The sequence below is a fragment of the Mirounga angustirostris genome, unplaced genomic scaffold, assembly GCF_029215605.1.
Source record: "Mirounga angustirostris isolate CCGP_5_RB_7025 unplaced genomic scaffold, mMirAng1.0.hap1 SCAF_15, whole genome shotgun sequence".
NCBI lineage: Eukaryota > Metazoa > Chordata > Mammalia > Carnivora > Phocidae > Mirounga > Mirounga angustirostris.
The window spans coordinates 72,920,467-72,938,443 of NW_026991723.1; the positions used below are offsets into that span (position 1 = coordinate 72,920,467).

The 17,977-nt window shown below is 48.0% G+C and overlaps 1 protein-coding gene across 1 annotated transcript in view; it reads right to left on the reverse strand.

Moving 5' to 3' along the window:
• SUSD1 (sushi domain containing 1) overlaps window positions 1–4,636 on the reverse strand; it is a 124,741-nt gene extending 120,105 nt beyond the window's left edge. Inside the window, exon 1 of the mRNA XM_045882928.2 lies at window positions 4,462–4,636. Within this exon, the coding sequence (XP_045738884.1) occupies window positions 4,462–4,567 (106 nt within the window). The 5' untranslated portion in view covers window positions 4,568–4,636. The remainder of the gene's footprint in view (window positions 1–4,461) is intronic.
• Window positions 4,637–17,977: the final 13,341 nt, after the last annotated feature.

The window sequence follows — 17,977 nt, forward strand, 5'->3', positions numbered from 1 at the left end:
TTTCATTTAGGCCACACTCTCGGTTCACGTCCAGCACGTCACCCACTAACGCGTTCCTCCCACCTGACGCACACTCTAAAGCCGGCGGAAAATGGTTTTTTTAATCCATGCAATTAACTTCCCCTGTCTCCTCTGCAGAGTGAAGGCCAAGAGGCCACTTGGTACCTGGGGCTGCAGAGACAGAGGAACCCATTTTAGGACTGGACCAGAAAGCTGAGGACACGCCCAGGGCCAAGACCCCGGCAGCGGAAGACAGACCCCAGGGAGGATCTTCTCCATCAGCTTGAATCCTGCTCCCTTACTTTGAGCAACTGTTAAGTCACTCCAAAACAACTCACTCCCCCTGCCACGTCTCCTCTTTCCCACCTTGAGCAGTGACTCCGGATGACAGAGTGAGGAGCAGGCCTATGAAATGCAGGACTGGTGATGTCACGTGCACGTTCTACAGCAAGATCAACTCCTCCAGGCCTCTCCACCATCATCACTCCCTCCCCCAAGATTCTCAAGGCCTCTGCCTGTCCTCCTCCTTCTGGCCTTCCCAACCCAGCCCGTCTGGAGCCAACAAGTCCCCAGCCACTCCTGACTCAGTGCCATGCCTGACAAGGTTAAGAAACAGGACTGACTGGTTCTACCTGTCCTCGCCCTTTCCCAACCTTCCATTCCCCCACCCCACCCACCCCCCAACACCCTCCTGCTCTACCAACTATGCGTCTCACACTTCCCTCACACCCAGGCCATCTGTCTTCACCCACTCCACTCTCTCCTCCCTGAAACATCTTCGGGAACGATTCAGTGTTAATTCAGCCCACGTTACCAGTGAGACACTGAATGGACGCACAGACAATGGCCAGGCCATAGATAAAAACAGAACTCGGACCCACGCGGATGGGCTGGTTTTGAAATACGAAGAGCCCTCCCTAAGCAGTAAGACCCAAATGGTCAGGACTCGCTCGCTCCCAGCTGGCTTCCCTGATTGTTGCCCCCGCTTCGCACGTAGGACCAATCAGAGAGAGCCAAGTACGCTCCCCCAGCCAATCACGCAGCATGTGGGCTGATGGGACGCCACCTCCAGCTTCTCCAGCCCCTCCAGGCCAGCAGCCTCCGGCCTCGCGCTGGGGGCACACCGGAAGCCTGTCCCCTCTGAGCCGCTCTCAGGCTCTCCGAGTGATGCCGACTGACTCGCCTGCGACAGCGAACTCTGGATAAACCCTCGCCTGTTCCCATTTGGCTGCTCTTCCTTTCCTTTCATACCACATTCCTAATCCAGGCCACAGCCCCCGACTCACATGAAGCTCGTAGTCTAGTAAACAGCACTATGCAGTGGGCGCCTGGGTGGCTCAGTCGTTAAGCGTCTGCCTTCGGCTCAGGTCATGATCCCAGGGTCCTGGGATCGAGTCCCGCATCGGGCTCCCTGCTCCTTGGGAGCCTGCTTCTCCCTCTGCCTCTCTCTCTCTCTGTCTCTCATGAATAAATAAATAAAATCTTTAAAAAAATAAAAAAATAATAATAAAATGCAAATTAAAAAATATTATTAAAAAAAAGAAGCCTGTCGAGTAAGGGCCCCGTATCAACACGTACGCGTGCTGGTGTATGCTAGGACGCATACAAATACGTGTGCGTCCTACAAATTCGGTACAGAGGCACGGGCGACGAATCGCTGGTGCTGCAGGGAACTGACAACTTCCCAGGAGGGAGGCCAACTGGGCTGGTTTTGAAATACGAAGAGCCCTCCCTAAGCAGACAGCTGTGGCGAAAGGGAAGAGCGGTTCTTCTCATTCTTCGCCTCCCCTCCCCTCGCAGAGACTAAGCTTTCCCCCTCGTAGACCAATTTCGCTTTCGGACATGCTCCATTAAGTACCGCATTTATTTCTGCATCTTTAACGTCCGCGTCTCTACTGAGTAATGCCCTTCACACTGCGGTGTGCTTGTGCTACTTTATCAAAACCACCACCCCGCAAAAAGAAGAAGAAGAAAAATTCTTGCCCAGACCTGGCCAGCCTAGCTGAATGCGATCTTCCCTGTGCTTCTAACTTCAAGAGTATCTTTAAGAGCCAACCAACATCTCTGCACTCACCAGAGCCCTCTGCATCTGGCTCTCGCCCTCCCTGCTCCGCCAGCCCTGGCCCACGCTGACAGAGCCACCAAATCCAGAGCTTTTTTCTCAGTCTCCACTCCCACAGCTCCCCTTCCTCTGGCTTCCTTGGACACTTGACTGGCCCAGTCCTCCTCCCCACTGTGTGGCCACTCTCTTTCTCCTCCATGTGCACCTACCATAGAAAATGGGTCTTCCCCCAAAATCTGCCCTGGGTCTCCTTCCTCTTTACCAACTTAAAGTTTTCAAATGACCACCAAGTCTCCCATCACTGGCACGCACCTCTTGTCCACAGTCTTAACTCCCTGTTGACTTCACCTCTCCAGAAGCCCTAACATCACCTCAAATTCAGGATATCCAAAATGACTTCTCTTTCTTCCCAAATCTTTTTCCTCCTCCTACACAACCATATATCCAAGTCACCCAGGCCTCAAACCTTCATGTCCCCTTTCTCTTCTGTTCACTGGCAACTTAATGTCCGTTGTTAAGTCCTTCGGTTCCATTTCTTCCTTATTATCTGCGTTCAATCCCTTTCTCCTGCTGCTCTCTTTACGGTGGGCCCAGTCCTCAGAACTTGCAGGCCAGCTATTACAACTTCCTCAATGGTTCTAAGCCTCCAGGCATTCCCCACATTGTCCACTGGAAGGAAACCTACCCTTAATAAAACCAGATTCTTCAAGATTGTAAATGAAGAAAGAGTGCCTACGTAGGGAGAGGAAGCTCTACTGGGCACCCCTGACTTCCATTTACCAAAATTCACCCAACAGCCTTTAAGTAGTAGCCTTTAGGTAGTTACTCTGCTCCACCATCTTAACCTGGTAATTCAATGGGACCATGTGGGACTGTTGCCTAGGCTAGAGAGCTTTAACACAGATTCCAAAATAGGTCCCAAGCATCTACAGGTTTCTTTGCACACTGCCGTGGGAGACCAAGTCAGGGAAGGAAGTTAGAAAGCCTACCAGAATATCTGATGTACAAAAATGGCCACCCCAGAAGGTTGAGCCAGCAAGAGAAACACCCACCAGTGGTGGTAAAAATCCAAAGATGAAAAGAAATTTGAGGGAACAGGAGTCTGAGCCACAAAATCCACCCCCCCCAATCTCCCTACATGGAAGTTCCCTTCTATTTCAGGATGAATGATTTTACTAAAAAAGCTGGAGAGTTTCCTTACACCCACTTTTTATATCACTCCCTGTACAAAAGCCTGCAATGACTTCTAATGGCTTCCCACCACCCAGGAACAGCTAAGTCTAAATACCTTCTTTGTCTGCCAAGCAAGGCTTTCTGCCTTCTGGTTAATCCAATCTGCTTTTCCACTTCCATTTCCCACCCATCTCCTACATACCATAGGCCCCATGCTTTTATACCTCTATGTGCTTCCTCACACTGTCCCTTCCATGTGGAATTCATCCATTCTGCCTATATTTATGGAGAGCTCACTGTCCCCTCTGCTATGAGCTGGGATGCCTTTTCCTCACCTTCCCATATCCAAATATTACCAAACCTGTTGGCCCAGTTCAAGAGTCATCTCATCCCTAATGCCTTCAGATTCAGCAAGCTAGAATGAATCTTGCCCTCCTCGGACCACTTACACCTTCTCAGGGCACCTAGGGCATTCTGCCTTCTATTACGGTTACTTGGGTAAGTGGGTAAATGCCACCTCCCCTACATGTTTGCATCCTACCACCTGTGCCAACGCGTTCCAATTGCCTGGAAATGGATGATTTGCTTGTCTGTCGCCTCCAGAACAGGAGCTCAATGAGGGCCAGCGCGGCGACCTCGCATCCTGCACAGGAATTCAAGGACCATCTGTTGAATGAATGACTTGATTAAGGAATGCTTTATTCCTGTAATCTTCCTTGCACTTCTTTCTCACCCCATTAGCATCTGGTTCTTCATTTAGGAGAAAAGAATGAAAAGGTAGAAAGAAAATTGCTTCGGGTCAAGAATTTGTCGCGCCAAAGCCACAGCAGAGCCGGAAGCGTGACAGTGCAGCCGGAACGCCCTTCCGCGCCCTTCCGCGCCCTTCCACGCCGGGCGCGGTTCTCCCCCGGGGCCCCGGCTCGCGCCCACCCCCCGCCTCGCCCCAGGTCCGGGGCGCCGAGGGCGAGGCCGCCTGAGACAGGTGCCCCACGCAGCCTCCCCCAGCGGCCCGGGGCGGGGGCGGGGAGCCCCTCCTGCCTCCGTGCGCCCCGCCTTCCCGCGCCCCAACGGCCCGAGCGGGCCCCACCTGCGCTCCACGCCCGGGCTCCGCGCCGGCCCTGCCCGGGGGCGGGGAAGCGTCCCGGGCGCGCCCGGCGTCGTCGAGGGCCCAGCCGGGGCACCCAGCCGGCGCCCCCGCCCCCGCCCCCGCCCCCGCCCGCACTCACCGTCGGCGCCCGGCGCTCGGCCCCCGCCGCTGGCCAGGCCGAGCAGCAGCAGGAGCGGCAGCAGGCGGCGAGGCTGGCGGCCCGCGCCCCGGGGCCCCCGGCCCATGCCGCCGCCGCCGCCGCCGCGTCCCTCCCGGCGCGCCCGCGACTCCTCCCGCGGCCCCGAGGCGCCGAGATAAGGCTGCGGGCGCCGCGGGGAGGGGGCCGGCCCGGCCGCTTCCGGCGCCGCGCTGGGGAGCGGAGGGCGCCGCGGGGTCCCGGGGAGGCGGCGGGGCGTGGGCCCTTCCTCCCGGCGTGGCCTGCGCTGCCCGCAAGACGCTCATTCGCTGCGCGCCCCTCGCTCGCTCGTGCACCTGCTGCGCGCCCGGCACGCGGTGGCCCGGGGGACACGGCGGGCGGGGCGACAGGGTCCGCATACTGGGCGCGGACGTGCTGCAAATAGGGACAGACATCCAGCACATAATGACATAGCTGACCCTAGAGTCCCGGACCGTGCCAGGACGAAACGTCCACCGTGCTGCAAGCATAAGGGACGATTGGGAGATCCGAGGCTCCCTGGGGCTCAGGGGGGCACCCCGGGTGGCAGAGGAGGAGGGGTGAGGGGCAAAGGAGCGGGAATCTGAGGAGAGAGTACTGGGGGTGAAGTGGCTGGTGCTCCAAGCTCAAGGTGAGAGGGCAAGAAGCCAACGGTCCAGTCCACCCAAGGGCGACAGACGACCAGGTGACCGGATTGCACGGGGCGACGGAGCCGTGGTGGGGGAGGAGCTGACAGGAGTTCTGCCGCACGGAGGACATTCAGCTTGGGGCTTCGGGAAGGCTTCTTGAGGAAGTAAGCGAAGACCCAGAGGATGCAAAAGACGTGGGAGGGGAATCTAAGCGGTGAGAAGGGCTTATACAGAGAGACAGGAACCCAAGAGCTCAGGCTAGAAATGGGGAGGGTCTCCTTAGAGTGGGGACAGATGGTTGGAGAGAGGCATTAAGCTGCAGAGATAAGGACGACCTCACAAACCAAGGAAAGGAGGTTGCTCAGAGGCTGTAACAGGGTTTTAAGCAGAGAGTGACCTCACCAGGAAAGGCTCCCGTGTCTGCTCTGTGGGATTGGGACTGGGGCTAGGGAGGCGGGAAGACCAGCCTGCGGCGGCTGCAGGAATCCAGGCAAGAGAGGACCCGTCCAGGAGCACGGCACTGGCAATGAGAAGTGGCAAATGAGAGCGGTATTGGGTGGAAATCCCCTGGATTTTATGACCAGTAGAATGTGCACGAGAAAGAAAGAGAAATTAGATGTCACCTAAATTTCTGGTTTGGGCAGCTTGGTGGATGATGGTGGTGGAAGTCCCTGAGATAGAGACCCAAGGGGACTATTTGCAAGTTGGGGTAGGGAGAGGCTGGGAGGGGGGATAAGTTCCAGTTTGAAGGCTTTGAGCTTGGCATGTGTGTCCAAGAGCAGGGCCCCCCTACTACTTCTCCCATAGCCTCACTTGCTTTCTCTTTCCACCATGAGCCTGCCCTAAATCTAACCACCCGTGAACACACCCATATAAGGGCCAAACTTGTGCAGCCTTAAAAAGAAGTTAAAAATAAACTGCCTCGGCTCCTTTGCAGCAGGCTTTCTTGCTAATTATTTTTTGTTCAGCAAAGATAAGAGCCTGCTTTGGGGAGTAGTAGATGGGCAGTGGGGTTACAGGGGTCTATCCTCTATAATTTGGACAAAGTTTTTGTTAAGCTCAATTCTTCACACACTTTGAAACCATGTCATTGTTTCAACAAAAATACATTCATTTAGGACATTGTTAAGCCAGCCTATACTTCTCACCCATGTCCCCTGCAGAGTAAATAAGTTTAAATGTATTTGTGTGTATGTGTGTGTGTATATATACACATATTTTTTTAATTGGTGATATCGGGGGGAAATAGTCCAAAACGTGGAAATGGGCGAGTTTACTGGGTCTTTCCAGTGGGGTGCTGGGTGTTATAACCCTTCTGGGGATTGTCTAATTCTATAGGGTTGTGCACATTTGATGGACTTTTTATTTTTTATTTTTTTTAAAGATTTTATTTATTTATTTGACAGAGAGAGACACAGCGAGAGAGGGAACACAAGCAGGGGGAGTGGGAGAGGGAGAAGCAGGCTTCCCGCAGAGCAGGGAGCCCGATGTGGGGCTCAATCCCAGGACCCTGGGATCATGACCTGAGCCAAAGGCAGACACTTAACTACTGAGCCACCCAGGCGCCCCGTGATGGACTTTTTATTAACGAAGCTATTTTACAACTCTGTAGGTAGGGGTAGAAGATCACTTGCAGAAAATTGAGAGTGCAAAAGATTCTTGTCCATGGCAATGCAAATTAATTTTTCCAGTAGAGGTAGAAGTGATTCTTCCCATGTGAAAATAAGATAAATCTAATAGTAAGATTTTGTCTTATATGATGTCAGCCGGTTTCGCATTTAGCAAATTCATCTTATCACACCTAACAGATAAATATATGTGTATGTATAGTATATTCTTCAAATTTTCCTTGGAACCTTGATATCTTACTAGTACTCCTTTGAAGTCAACAGCTTGCTGAGTACCTCATGAATTAAATTAGTTGAATAAAATCTTAGGTTTTCTTTTTATATTTGCATGAATCACATTTTTAATATTTTGAAAATTTTTATATTAGCATAATCCATGTGACTCATATTCTACATTAGATTGTGTGACTCTCATCAATTCTTTTTATTGGCTCATTTTGTTGCTTTCATTTTTTTTTTTGGTAAAAAGAATTACTTCTTACCCAACGATGAGTTCATGAAATCAAAGAATTAAAAATTATCTCCTGGTCGGTATGTGTCACTAGAATTAAAACAGAATATTAAACCAGTGTTAAATTTGCAGCAGTGGAATTATTGCTGAGAAAACCTTTAGCTTAAGAAAAATGTTCTTTTAAGAGAGCATGGCCAATACACCAACATCTTCTTAAAGAGAATTTAGAGGGGCGCCTGGGTGGCTCAAGTCATGATCTCAGGGTCCTGGGATTGAGCCCCGCATTAGGGCTCCGTGCTCAGCGGGAAGCCTCCTTCTCCCTCTCCCCCTCCCCCTGCTTGTGTTCCCTCTCTCGCTGTGTCTCTCTCTGTCAAATAAATAGAATCTTAAAAATTAAAAAAAAAAAAAGAATTTAGAGAGCTCTCTTTGTCCATATCTAGATTTCAGTGACTTCATCAAAAACTTTTGACTTTTAGTTTCAAGATGGCATTGTAACCCCTGAAAGTTCTCTCTTTCAGTAAAGTGACCAAAGATAAACACACACACACACAATTAAATATGCAACAGTGCTTTCAAACAAGAAAGGATGACATCAGTGAACCAGATAGCTTTGAGGACTGTATTAGGTTACATTTGCCACGTGTCCTCCACAAAACCGTCCACCAAAAGAGACAGGAAGTAGAGCGAAGAAAAAAAAAACAACATGCAATTTAAATTTTTTTTAATTATATGTACACTTCAAATTATTATTTGTACATATTAATATAATGTGCAGATTTTATAATGTTTTAAAATTTAATTCAGAACCACTATGTAAGAATTGTTGAAAAAAATGCAAAATATACTTCTTACCAATTCAAAGCATTTTATTTTGCTCATCTGTGTACATCTTGTTCATTACCAGCAGCTCCTTCTTCAGGCTTCAGGCTATACCAGTTTCCTGGCTCTCCAAAAAAACCCTGTAAATTTCCACACGTAAAAAAAATTATTTTAGGGGGCACCTGGGTGGCTCAGTCAGTTAAGCGTCCAACTCCTGATTTTGGCTCAGGTCATAATCTCAGGGTCATGAGACTGAGCCCCATGTGGGACTCCTTGCTGGGCATGGAACTTGCTTAAGATTCTCTCTCTCTCTCCCTCTACCCCCACCCCGCTTATGCTCTCTCTCTAAAAAATAAATAAATAAATAAATAAATAAATAAATAAATAAATAAATAAATAAATAAAAATTAAAGCTTTTAAATCATTTTATTTTTTATTTTCTAAAAATTTTATTTTTAAGTTATCTCTATACCCAATGTGGGGCTCGAACTCACAACCCCAAAATCAAAAGTCACATGCTCTACTGACTGAGCCAGCCAGGTGCCCCTAAAGAAATCATTTTAAACTTAATTTTTCTAAAAATTTTTTAGAGGGACGCCTGGGTGGCTTAGTCAGCTGAGCATCTGGCTCTTTATTTCAGCTCAGGTCATGATCTCAGGGTCCTGAGATTGAGCCCCAAGTTGGGCTCCACACTGGGCGTGGAGTCGCTTAAGATTCTCTCTCTCCCTCTGCCCCTCTCCACCACTTACTTGCAAGTACGTGCATGTGCTCTCTCTCTATAAATAAATAAATAAAAATTTAAAAAGTTTTTATAGTAATTTACTCATCAGAGGGTCTTCATATAGTTAGACAAAATGTTTAAATCACAACTAAAATATTGAGATTACTGACCAATATCTGAAGTGTTCTTAAGGGACCTCAAACCAGTATACAAGATGAAGAGAGCTTCTCAAAGAGACTCCTTCCACAACAAAATTATTCTACCCTTTGGAAGCACAGGAAAGAAGTTTCTGATAGTTCTAGGATTTCTGATTTGTTCCTGCCTCCTTCATCAAAGTTAAGAAATATTGAAGTCTATCTTAATGTGTCTTGCTGCCCAATTGAAACATTCAAGGAAAACTTGTATGCTTGACAACTTGTATATTCATAGCATCATTATTCACAATAGCCAAAGGTTTGAAACAACCCAAATACCATTGACTGCACAAATGGAGAAACAAAAATAGCCATTCAGTGGAATATTGTTCAGCCTTAAAAAGGAAGAAAATTCTGACTTATGCCTCAATGTGGATGAAACTTGATGGCATTGCGCTAAGTGAAATAAGCCAGTTTTTTTTTTAATTTATTTATTTGAGAGAGAGAGAGAGCGCGCACGCGAGAACACAAGGAGGGTGAGCAGCAGGCAGAGGGAGAAGGAGAAGCAGGCTCCCCGCTGAGCAAGGAGCCTGATGCGGGACTCGACCCCAGGACCCTGGGATCATGACCTGAGCCAAAGGCAGACGCTTAACCAACTGAGCCACACAGGTATCCCAATAGGCCAGTTTTAAAAGGATAAATATTGTATGATTTCATTCACATGAGGTACTTAGAGCAGTCAAACTCATAGAGGCGGCAAAAAGAGGCCGCATGGGGGTAGAGGGGGAGGGGGAGTTAGTGTTTCAGGGGTAGAGCGTTTCAGCTTTACAGGAGGAAAGTTCTGTGGACGGATGGTGGTGATGATTGCACAACCACATGAATGTACTTAAGACCACTGAACGCTACACTACATTTAAAAAGGGTTAAAATCTTTTTTTAAAAAAGTCAATGACAAAAAAAAATCGAGGTGCCAAATTTTATTTTTATTTTACCAGACAAGCATTAACATGTAGGACTTTCCATATCAACTTTGGATCCTGGTGACTCTGTATGGGATTAGAATTATAGGAAAGGTCCCTTGGAAAGTCCCATCCCCCAGTCCCTGAGACAGGAGAGGATGGGATCCCAAGAGAGCCCCAAGCGAGCGGGCTCTGGGGCAGCCAGGGGTGTGGGAAGGAGGAAGACACAAGGGAGTAGAAGGTGAATACCGGTCCACTCTCTCTAGGGTTTTTCCTCAGGCTGCCCTTTGCTATGCTTCCAATGTCAAGTTTGGAGTTTGCCCAGTGGGTGCCCATCTGGGTACTAGGCTGGAAGGAGAAGGGGACAAGGAGGCTGGTTACCAAATATTCTGGAACTCTTCTTTTCTGAAAAAAAAAAAAAAAAAAAAAAAAAAAAATCCCTTGCTTGATCATGACACTACTGAGCAGAAATGATGTACTGTTTTTCCCAGAGTCTGGTTTGGGAATACCACTACCACATTTGCAAATGTTAATTGCTTATATGTGGTATTTCAGGAATGGTTTGAATATCTCATTGTAATGAGCTTGATATACTCTGGTGTTAAATTTATTGCTTGAGGTTTGCATGAACAGGAATGATTTTAATGTTTGAAGACTTTGTTAAAAAGAAAACCACATGCCCAAGATGGTGTCACTTAGCCAAATTCCCAAATGGGGGCTCAATACCTATTCTAATTGCAGTTTCAACCTCCCCAGAAATGTAGTCTTAACCGGTCAGTCAGGAATTTTCCCAGGAGAGCCAAAGAGTCTGTCACCGGAGTCCTCTATCTCCAAAGGAAGAGGAGATAATCTGCATGATAAGACCCCTTGCTCTTTCTTCCCCCTAAGGGAAAGCGACCTTGCCTGGAACAATCCTGTTCTGCTATTAATAACTTTCTTGCCCCATCTTCCTTCCCATAAAATCCTTCCCTTTTGTGCAGCTCTTCAGAGTTCTTCTCAGCTTCCTAGATGGCATGCTGCCCAATTCATGAATCGTTTAATAAAGCCAATTAAATCTTCGAATTTACTTGGTTGCATTTTGTTTAACACTTCCAAGTATGCTGATTGAAAAACTGTTTGAAACAGATGAAAGTGAGTCCCTTTATAACACCCCACTGCACGTTCACACACAGCCACCCCTCCCCAGCTGACATGACATCTGAGGACACCACAAGCCACCTGAAAGGAGCCACACTGACCCTCCCAGAACAGAGGTGTCCTCTCAAGCACATCTGTCAAGACCCGTAACAGGGACCTGGCCCTGCGGAGAAACGCCTTGCTGTCTCTAAGCCAAGCAGAGGCAGACTTCTCGTTCTTGGACGCTCAGTGATGCTCAGACCCGTGTGAGAAACAGTAGGATTATTCTGCCTTCTCTAACCCGTCTCTGCCTCCCCGCAAACACGCACACAAACCACACACCCGGCCTGAAGTTAGTCTGGGGAATGAACGTGGGGAGCAAACACGCTGCACATGGCCGTGCTCGAGCCCGTTGTTCTCAGACCAGCAGAACGAACGAGGGTGGGAAGGGTGGCTCAGTACAGCAGGGAAGGCCCCACGCACAGCAGTGCCCTTCCTCCCCATCTCCCCCCGGCACTGCTCTCCGATGGGACTCAGACACCCCGTGATCCCACCAGCGGACGCTGGAGGAGCAGGTGTGGATTCGGGAACAAACTCCGGACACCTGACAGACCGACGTTCAGGTTCCAGCGGGCACGGTATTGGCCCGTCTGTCCCCTGACCTCAAGAGGTGGGACAGCACCAAGGGAGACTGGTGTCTGTCACACACACACGCACCCAGTCACCTGCCCCACTTGAGGCAGTTTCAGCTGTGGGCCTGTTTGTTCCACAAACCCTGAAAGGAAGCCTGCTGGCGGCCCATGTCCGGACCCAGGATCGGCCCAGGACCCCAGGCAGCCACCCACAGGGGGGACACCCAGCAGTGACAGACACGGTTGCCGAGGAAGCCCACAACAGTCCGTGTGTGATAAAGACCAGCTGACGGTGAGCCCCGGACCCCTGATCTTGGCAAATAGTGCCGTCTTCAAAATAGGAACACTTTATTCGATGATTTTGCAATGGACTTTGCTACAAGTTTTGCTGGTTTCTTTGTTTACGGCTGGGTTGTTTTGGGGGGTTTTTTCATTTTGTTTTTTTTTGTCCTAGGTCTTCCTCTTCTCCCCGCCCCCACCCCCTCCTTAAACTTCTGGTAGGTCATTGAGTATCCCCTTCAGAAAGTTTTCCTGGATGGTAAACTTTCTGAATCTTTGCATGTCTTAATTTGTCCTGATTTTGCTTTCATAATGTAATTATAAATTAACTGGGTATAGAATTCTGAATTCAAAATACTTAAAAGATAGTTTAATGGGGTCTGGAATTTTCCCTCAAAATTTAGCCTTCTCACGATAGCGTTGCAGAGAACCCCAGGCCAGTTTGGTTATCAACTCCTTCCACGTGGTGTGTCTCCCTGACCCCCACTGCAGGCCTTGGGGATTTCCTCTTTCCCCTTGGAATTCAGAAACTTTGTGAGGATGTAGTTTTCCATTATTCTTGCCCAGCACTCACTGGACCCTTTCAATTTGTAGATTTGAGCCTTTCTTCGGCAGAGACATTTTTTTTTCCTTTTGGTTCTTTGATTATTTCATTCTCTCAGCTCTTTTTATGTATAACCCTTCTGGAATTTATGGTAGGCAATTTCTAAAAATGTGCCTCTAGCCTCCATGACCCCGTATTTATCTTCCCTTCCTCTTCTTCAGCTTTATCCACTGAATGTGGGAGACCACCCTAATTCACTAATTCCACCTGAGACTACCCTAATTCACCCTGTTCACTAATTTGACCTTCATCCATACCTAATTCTGCTCTTCAATCCATCTCTTGAAATTTTTTTTTTAAAGATTTTATTTATTCATCTGACAGAGAGAGACACAGCAAGAGGGAACACAAGCAGGGGGAGTGGGAGAGGGAGAAGCAGGCTTCCCTTTGAGCAGGGAGCATGATGTGGGGCTCGATTCCAGGACCCTGGGATCATGACCTGAGCCGAAGGCAGACGCTTAACGACTGAGCCACCCAGGTGCCCCAGAATTTTTTTTTTAAGCAGGCTCCTCACCCAGTGTGGGTCTTGAACTCACAACCACTGAAATCAAGAGTCAGACACTCCACCAACTGAGCCAGCTAGGTGTCCCTGTTGAAATATTTTTTATTTCAGCCATCATGCTTTTGATTTCTAAAAACTCTGTTTCTTTTTCTAGAATGGTTTTTATTTCTATAGATGTGATAACTTCTTTAATTCCCCCGAGTATACCGGCTATCGTATTTTAAAATTCTTTTCTTTCCTGATTAACTCTGTTTTATCAGGGGGTTGTTTGTTTCCTTGTAGTTTGATGACTCTTCTGTTGGTTTTGTCAGTTGTTTCATGATTTTTTTAAAGGATTTTATTTATTTATTTGAGAGAGAGAGAGCGGGGGGGGGGGTGCAAAGGGAGAGGGACAGAATCTCAAGCAGATTCTGCACTGAGTGCAGAGCCCAACATAGGGCTAAATCTCAGGACCCTGAGATCATGACCTGAGCTAAAACACCAAGAGTCAGATGCTTAACCAACTGAGCCATCCAGGTGCCCCTGTTTCATGATTTTTGACTGTTATTTTTTTCCATGGGAGTCTTGTCTGTTTAGAAGTTTGGATATATTTCCACTGCCTAGGTGAGAATCTCTGCTTTCTTTCTTTTTTTTTTTCTTTTATTTTGGTGGGGGGGGCCCTGGGTGGCTCAGTCAGTTGAGCGCCGACTCTTGATTTCCACTCAGGTCATGATCTCAGGGTCATTGGATGGAGCCCCGCACTGGGCTCCATGCTCAGCAGGGAGTCTGCTTGAGATTCTCTCCCTCTCCCTCTGTCCCCCCGCAATCAAGCGCGCTCTCTCTCTCTCTAAAATAAATAAATAAATCTCTTTTTTTTTTTTTCAGTTATTTTTTTAAGTAGGCTCCACGCCCAACATGGAGCTTGAACTCACAACCCCAAGATCAAGAGTCACAGGTTCTGGGCGTCTGGGTGGCTCAGTCATTAAGCGTCTGCCTTCGGCTCAGGTCATGATCCCAGGGTCCTGGGATCGAGCCCCACATCGGGCTCCCTGCTCGGCAGGAAGCCTGCTTCTCCCTCTCCCGCTCCCCCTGCTTGTGTTCCTGCTCTCGCTGTCTCTCTCTCTGTCAAATAAATAAATAAAATCTTAAAAAAAAGAGTCACAGGTTCTACCAACTGAGCCAGCCAGGCGCCTGAGAATTTTGCTTTGGAGTTTTTCCGGAGTTCTAATTAGAAAGTTCACTTTTTTGGGGATCCTCTCTCTCTGGGTTCATGGGGTTGCAGGTGCATTGGCTCCTTCATGTTTTTATTAATCTGATCACATCTGCTTTATATTTTCCACAAATCATCTCTGTGTTGGCACTCTGATAATTCCCTGCCAGGATTTTCAGTACTATTTTTAAATGATTCCTTCCCGCCCCCTCCCCCAGTTTAAAAAATTGACGTCTAATTTACATTCAGTGAAATACGCATACATTAAGTTTGCATTTCTACTTCTAAAGTCCCCCTATAAGTTACGTTTAGCGCTTACTTGTACGTCTTTCCCACTAGGCTTTAAGTTGCTCAAGGGCATGGCAAGTGCCGTGTTAACCAGCTCTCCATCCCTGTATCTGGCAAATTCCCGGTACTTCATAAGCGTTCTACATATTTGGGGAAGGAAGGAAGGAAAGAGGGAGTGGAGTCAGTCACTGTCCTAGGTTGCCAGTGGGTGTTAATATTCGGCTCAGCGTTTATATCCTTGGAGCAGGCCAATGTGGAAAAGCTGCAGATCACTCGTCTCCCGACAGGTCCAATTTCCTGTTCATTCAAGGGCTCCGTGGTTCCTAGATGATATATCCCCAGATGACTGTCTCCTGAACTGTCTCCAGGATCTGATGACACCTCATATTCTACTGACTTGCTCATACAGTCGTCTTAAAAATGGGTCCGAGCAAGAAACTTTGAATCTGTGCCAAAGGCGGTAATGCCAAAGAAAGCATGTATTAGCCAGTTCAAAAGATTTCTTATGCTTTGATTTTCCCTGGCAGGTTTTTGGAATCAACCCTATGCACTCACAGGTAATTTTTAAATCAAATTATTCTTTCTCATCATGGTAGCTACTTCTGAAACTCAGTTTGCCAGTATCAGCCACAATGTTGGGCTGACAGGCCAGAAGTCTTAGATGCTCACAATTCAGGTGAGGTTGGCCCACATCATCTAAATCGTATTCGCTGCACCTGCGCAAACAGCTAGCTTACCGACTCCCCAGTCCCTCTCCTTCATAGCCCTGCTGTGTACCATCTAGGAGATTTTGGTTCAAGTGACTTAAAATGATCCAAAATGTTGAAAGCAGAACTGGAGTTCATTGGCTCCCATAATCTAAAAGAGTCATTGACAGATCTGACAGAAGGTGGGACTTCGCCAAACTCATACGGGGCCCCAGAAATCCAGTTTCGTCCTCTTGGCTCTGCTTGCTCCTGCCTCAGGTTTTCCCCTGACAATTACAACATGGTCCCCGCAGTGGCCGTTCTTATATCCTCCCAGCTTCAAACTCAGTGGACAGAGAAAGCTTCTCTTCCCCAAGAGTGACACAAAAGCCTTTAGCCTGTTTATCCCTGGAGACAAGCGCCCATAGCTAAGCCAACCACCCCACTGCCGGATAATAGGGCCAATAATGAGCCGAGAGCTCCCCCGGCCTTGCCCCGAAGTGTGAGTGTGGGGTCAGCCTCCTCCAAATCTCAAAGACCCAACTGGAGAGGAGTGGTTCCTGATGGAAACACAGAGTAACATTTTATCCGAAGGATAAAGGGTCCAAGGCACAAAAACAGCAGGTGTGATATACCTTATGGGCCTACTGGCTCGTAAGAGTCCCTCTCTTCTCATTTAGTGAAAATGCATTTCCACAAATCCTAACTCATTTGACCTGGCCTCCCTCTCCTTTTGATGTTCTAGGATGTGGCTTTGCATCTCTTATCATTCTCAGTAACTCCTTTTGGTTTTGTTGTTTTATTTTATTTTTTTTAAAAGATTTTATTTATTTATTCATGAGAGACAGAGAGAGAGACAGAGGCAGAGGGAGAAGCAGGCTCCCCGCGGAGCAGGGACCCCGATGCGGGACTCGATCCCAGGACCCTGGGATCATGACCTGAGCTGAAGGCAGACGCTTAACCGACTGAGCCACCCGGGCGTCCCTGTTTTATTTTTATTTTTTTTATTTTTTATTTTTTTTAAAGATTTTATTTATTTATTTGAGAGAGAGAGAATGAGAGAGAGCACATGAGAAGGGGGAGGGTCAGAGGGAGAAGCAGGCTCCCTGCTGAGCAGGGAGCCCGATGCGGGACTCGATCCCGGGACTCCAGGATCATGACCTGAGCCGAAGGCAGTCGCTTAACCAACTGAGCCACCCAGGCGCCCCCTGTTTTATTTTTTTTAAAGATTTTATTTATTTATTGGAGAGAGAGAGAGAGCACAAGCAGGGGGCGGGGAGAGGGAGAAGCAGGCTCCCCGATGAGCAGGGAGCCCCACAAAGGGCTCAAACCCAGGACCCTGGGATCATGACTGAGCCAAAGGCAGACACTTAACTGACTGAGCCACCCAGGTGCCCCGGTTTTGTTGTTTTATTTATTTTGAAGTAGGGTCCATGCCCGACGTGGTGCTTTCAACTCAGGACCCTGAGATCAAGAGTCACACTCTCTACTGATTGAGCCAGCCAAGCACCCCTGTTGTTGTTGTTCTAAACTATATCTACCTAAGGAGTTATTTATATCCAGGACTGAACACAATATTCTGGAAATAGTCTGACTTAGTGTAGAAACAAGTGGATCTTCCCCCCAGGTGCTGACAGTAAACCCTTGTAATACACTCAAATTCTGTATAACTCAGGTGTTTAACCTTTAATGCACACCTGTATACTTTACCTTGTTAGATGCAGTCTATGGCATGTCTTTTAGAACATGAGGATTCCAGAATACACTCAATGGCTTTCTGGAGACCAACTCTCCACCTCCCCTAGGAATAATGAACCTGAAGTCACCCTCTGGCTAGCTCCCGGGACCTCTTTAGGGTGGTTTAAAAGGGGAGGTACTGGGCAAGGAGACTCCATGGCCTCCTTAAGCCACACACTACAGTTGTAACCTCTGCAAAGATGTAGGAAGGACTGTGGCTTATACGCCAACCTAGCTTGCAAGAAGTATTTCTGTCTGGCTTAAAGAAAGGCCTACGGGGCCTCAAAAAGGGGGCTTCTGGCTGCCAAGATTAGGAAAGATATTAAGAAGGAGACCTTCAAGCAAGACCCTGAAAGATGGGTAGGTTTTCAACAGGTGAAAATTGGAACCCAAAAGGGAACATGAGATAGACAGAAAAGGGCTTTTCTCTGAAAAATGTGCACATAAAGAAATTTGCTAAGGGATGGAGGTGTCTGATTTGCCATAGACACACAGGAAAGAAAGTCAGAAATTAAAATCAAGCTAAAAGGAGGGCGCCTGGGTGGCTCAGTTGGTTGGGCGACTGCCTTCGGCTCAGATCATGATCCTGGAGTCCCTGGATCGACTCCTGCATTGGGCTCCCTGCTCGGCGGCGAGCCTGCTTCTTCCTCTGACCCTCCTCCCTCTCATGTGCTCTCTCTCTCTCTCTCTCTCATTCTGTCTCAAATAAATAAATAAAATCTTTTAAAAAATAAAATAAAATCAAGCTAAAAGGAAAATCCTGCTTGCTCCAAGCCCTAAGCTTTCATTCTCTCAAAGAGCTTCCCTAGGAAATGTTCCAAGCCAGGATGCTCTTTAATTATAGTAAGCCTCCATCCTGAACCCTGTTTTTCAGAGGGTCCTGCATGTTACAATCATATTCTTAAAAATTATTTTTAAAAAAATATATTTTTAGGGGCGCCTGGGTGGCTCAGTCGTTAATCGTCTGCCTTCGGCTCGGGTCATGATCCCAGGGTCCCGGGATCGAGCCCCGCATCGGGCACCCTGCTCGGCGGGAAGCCTGCTTCTCCCTCTCCCACTCCCCCTACTTGTGTTCCTGCTCTTGCTATCTCTCTCTCTGTCAAATA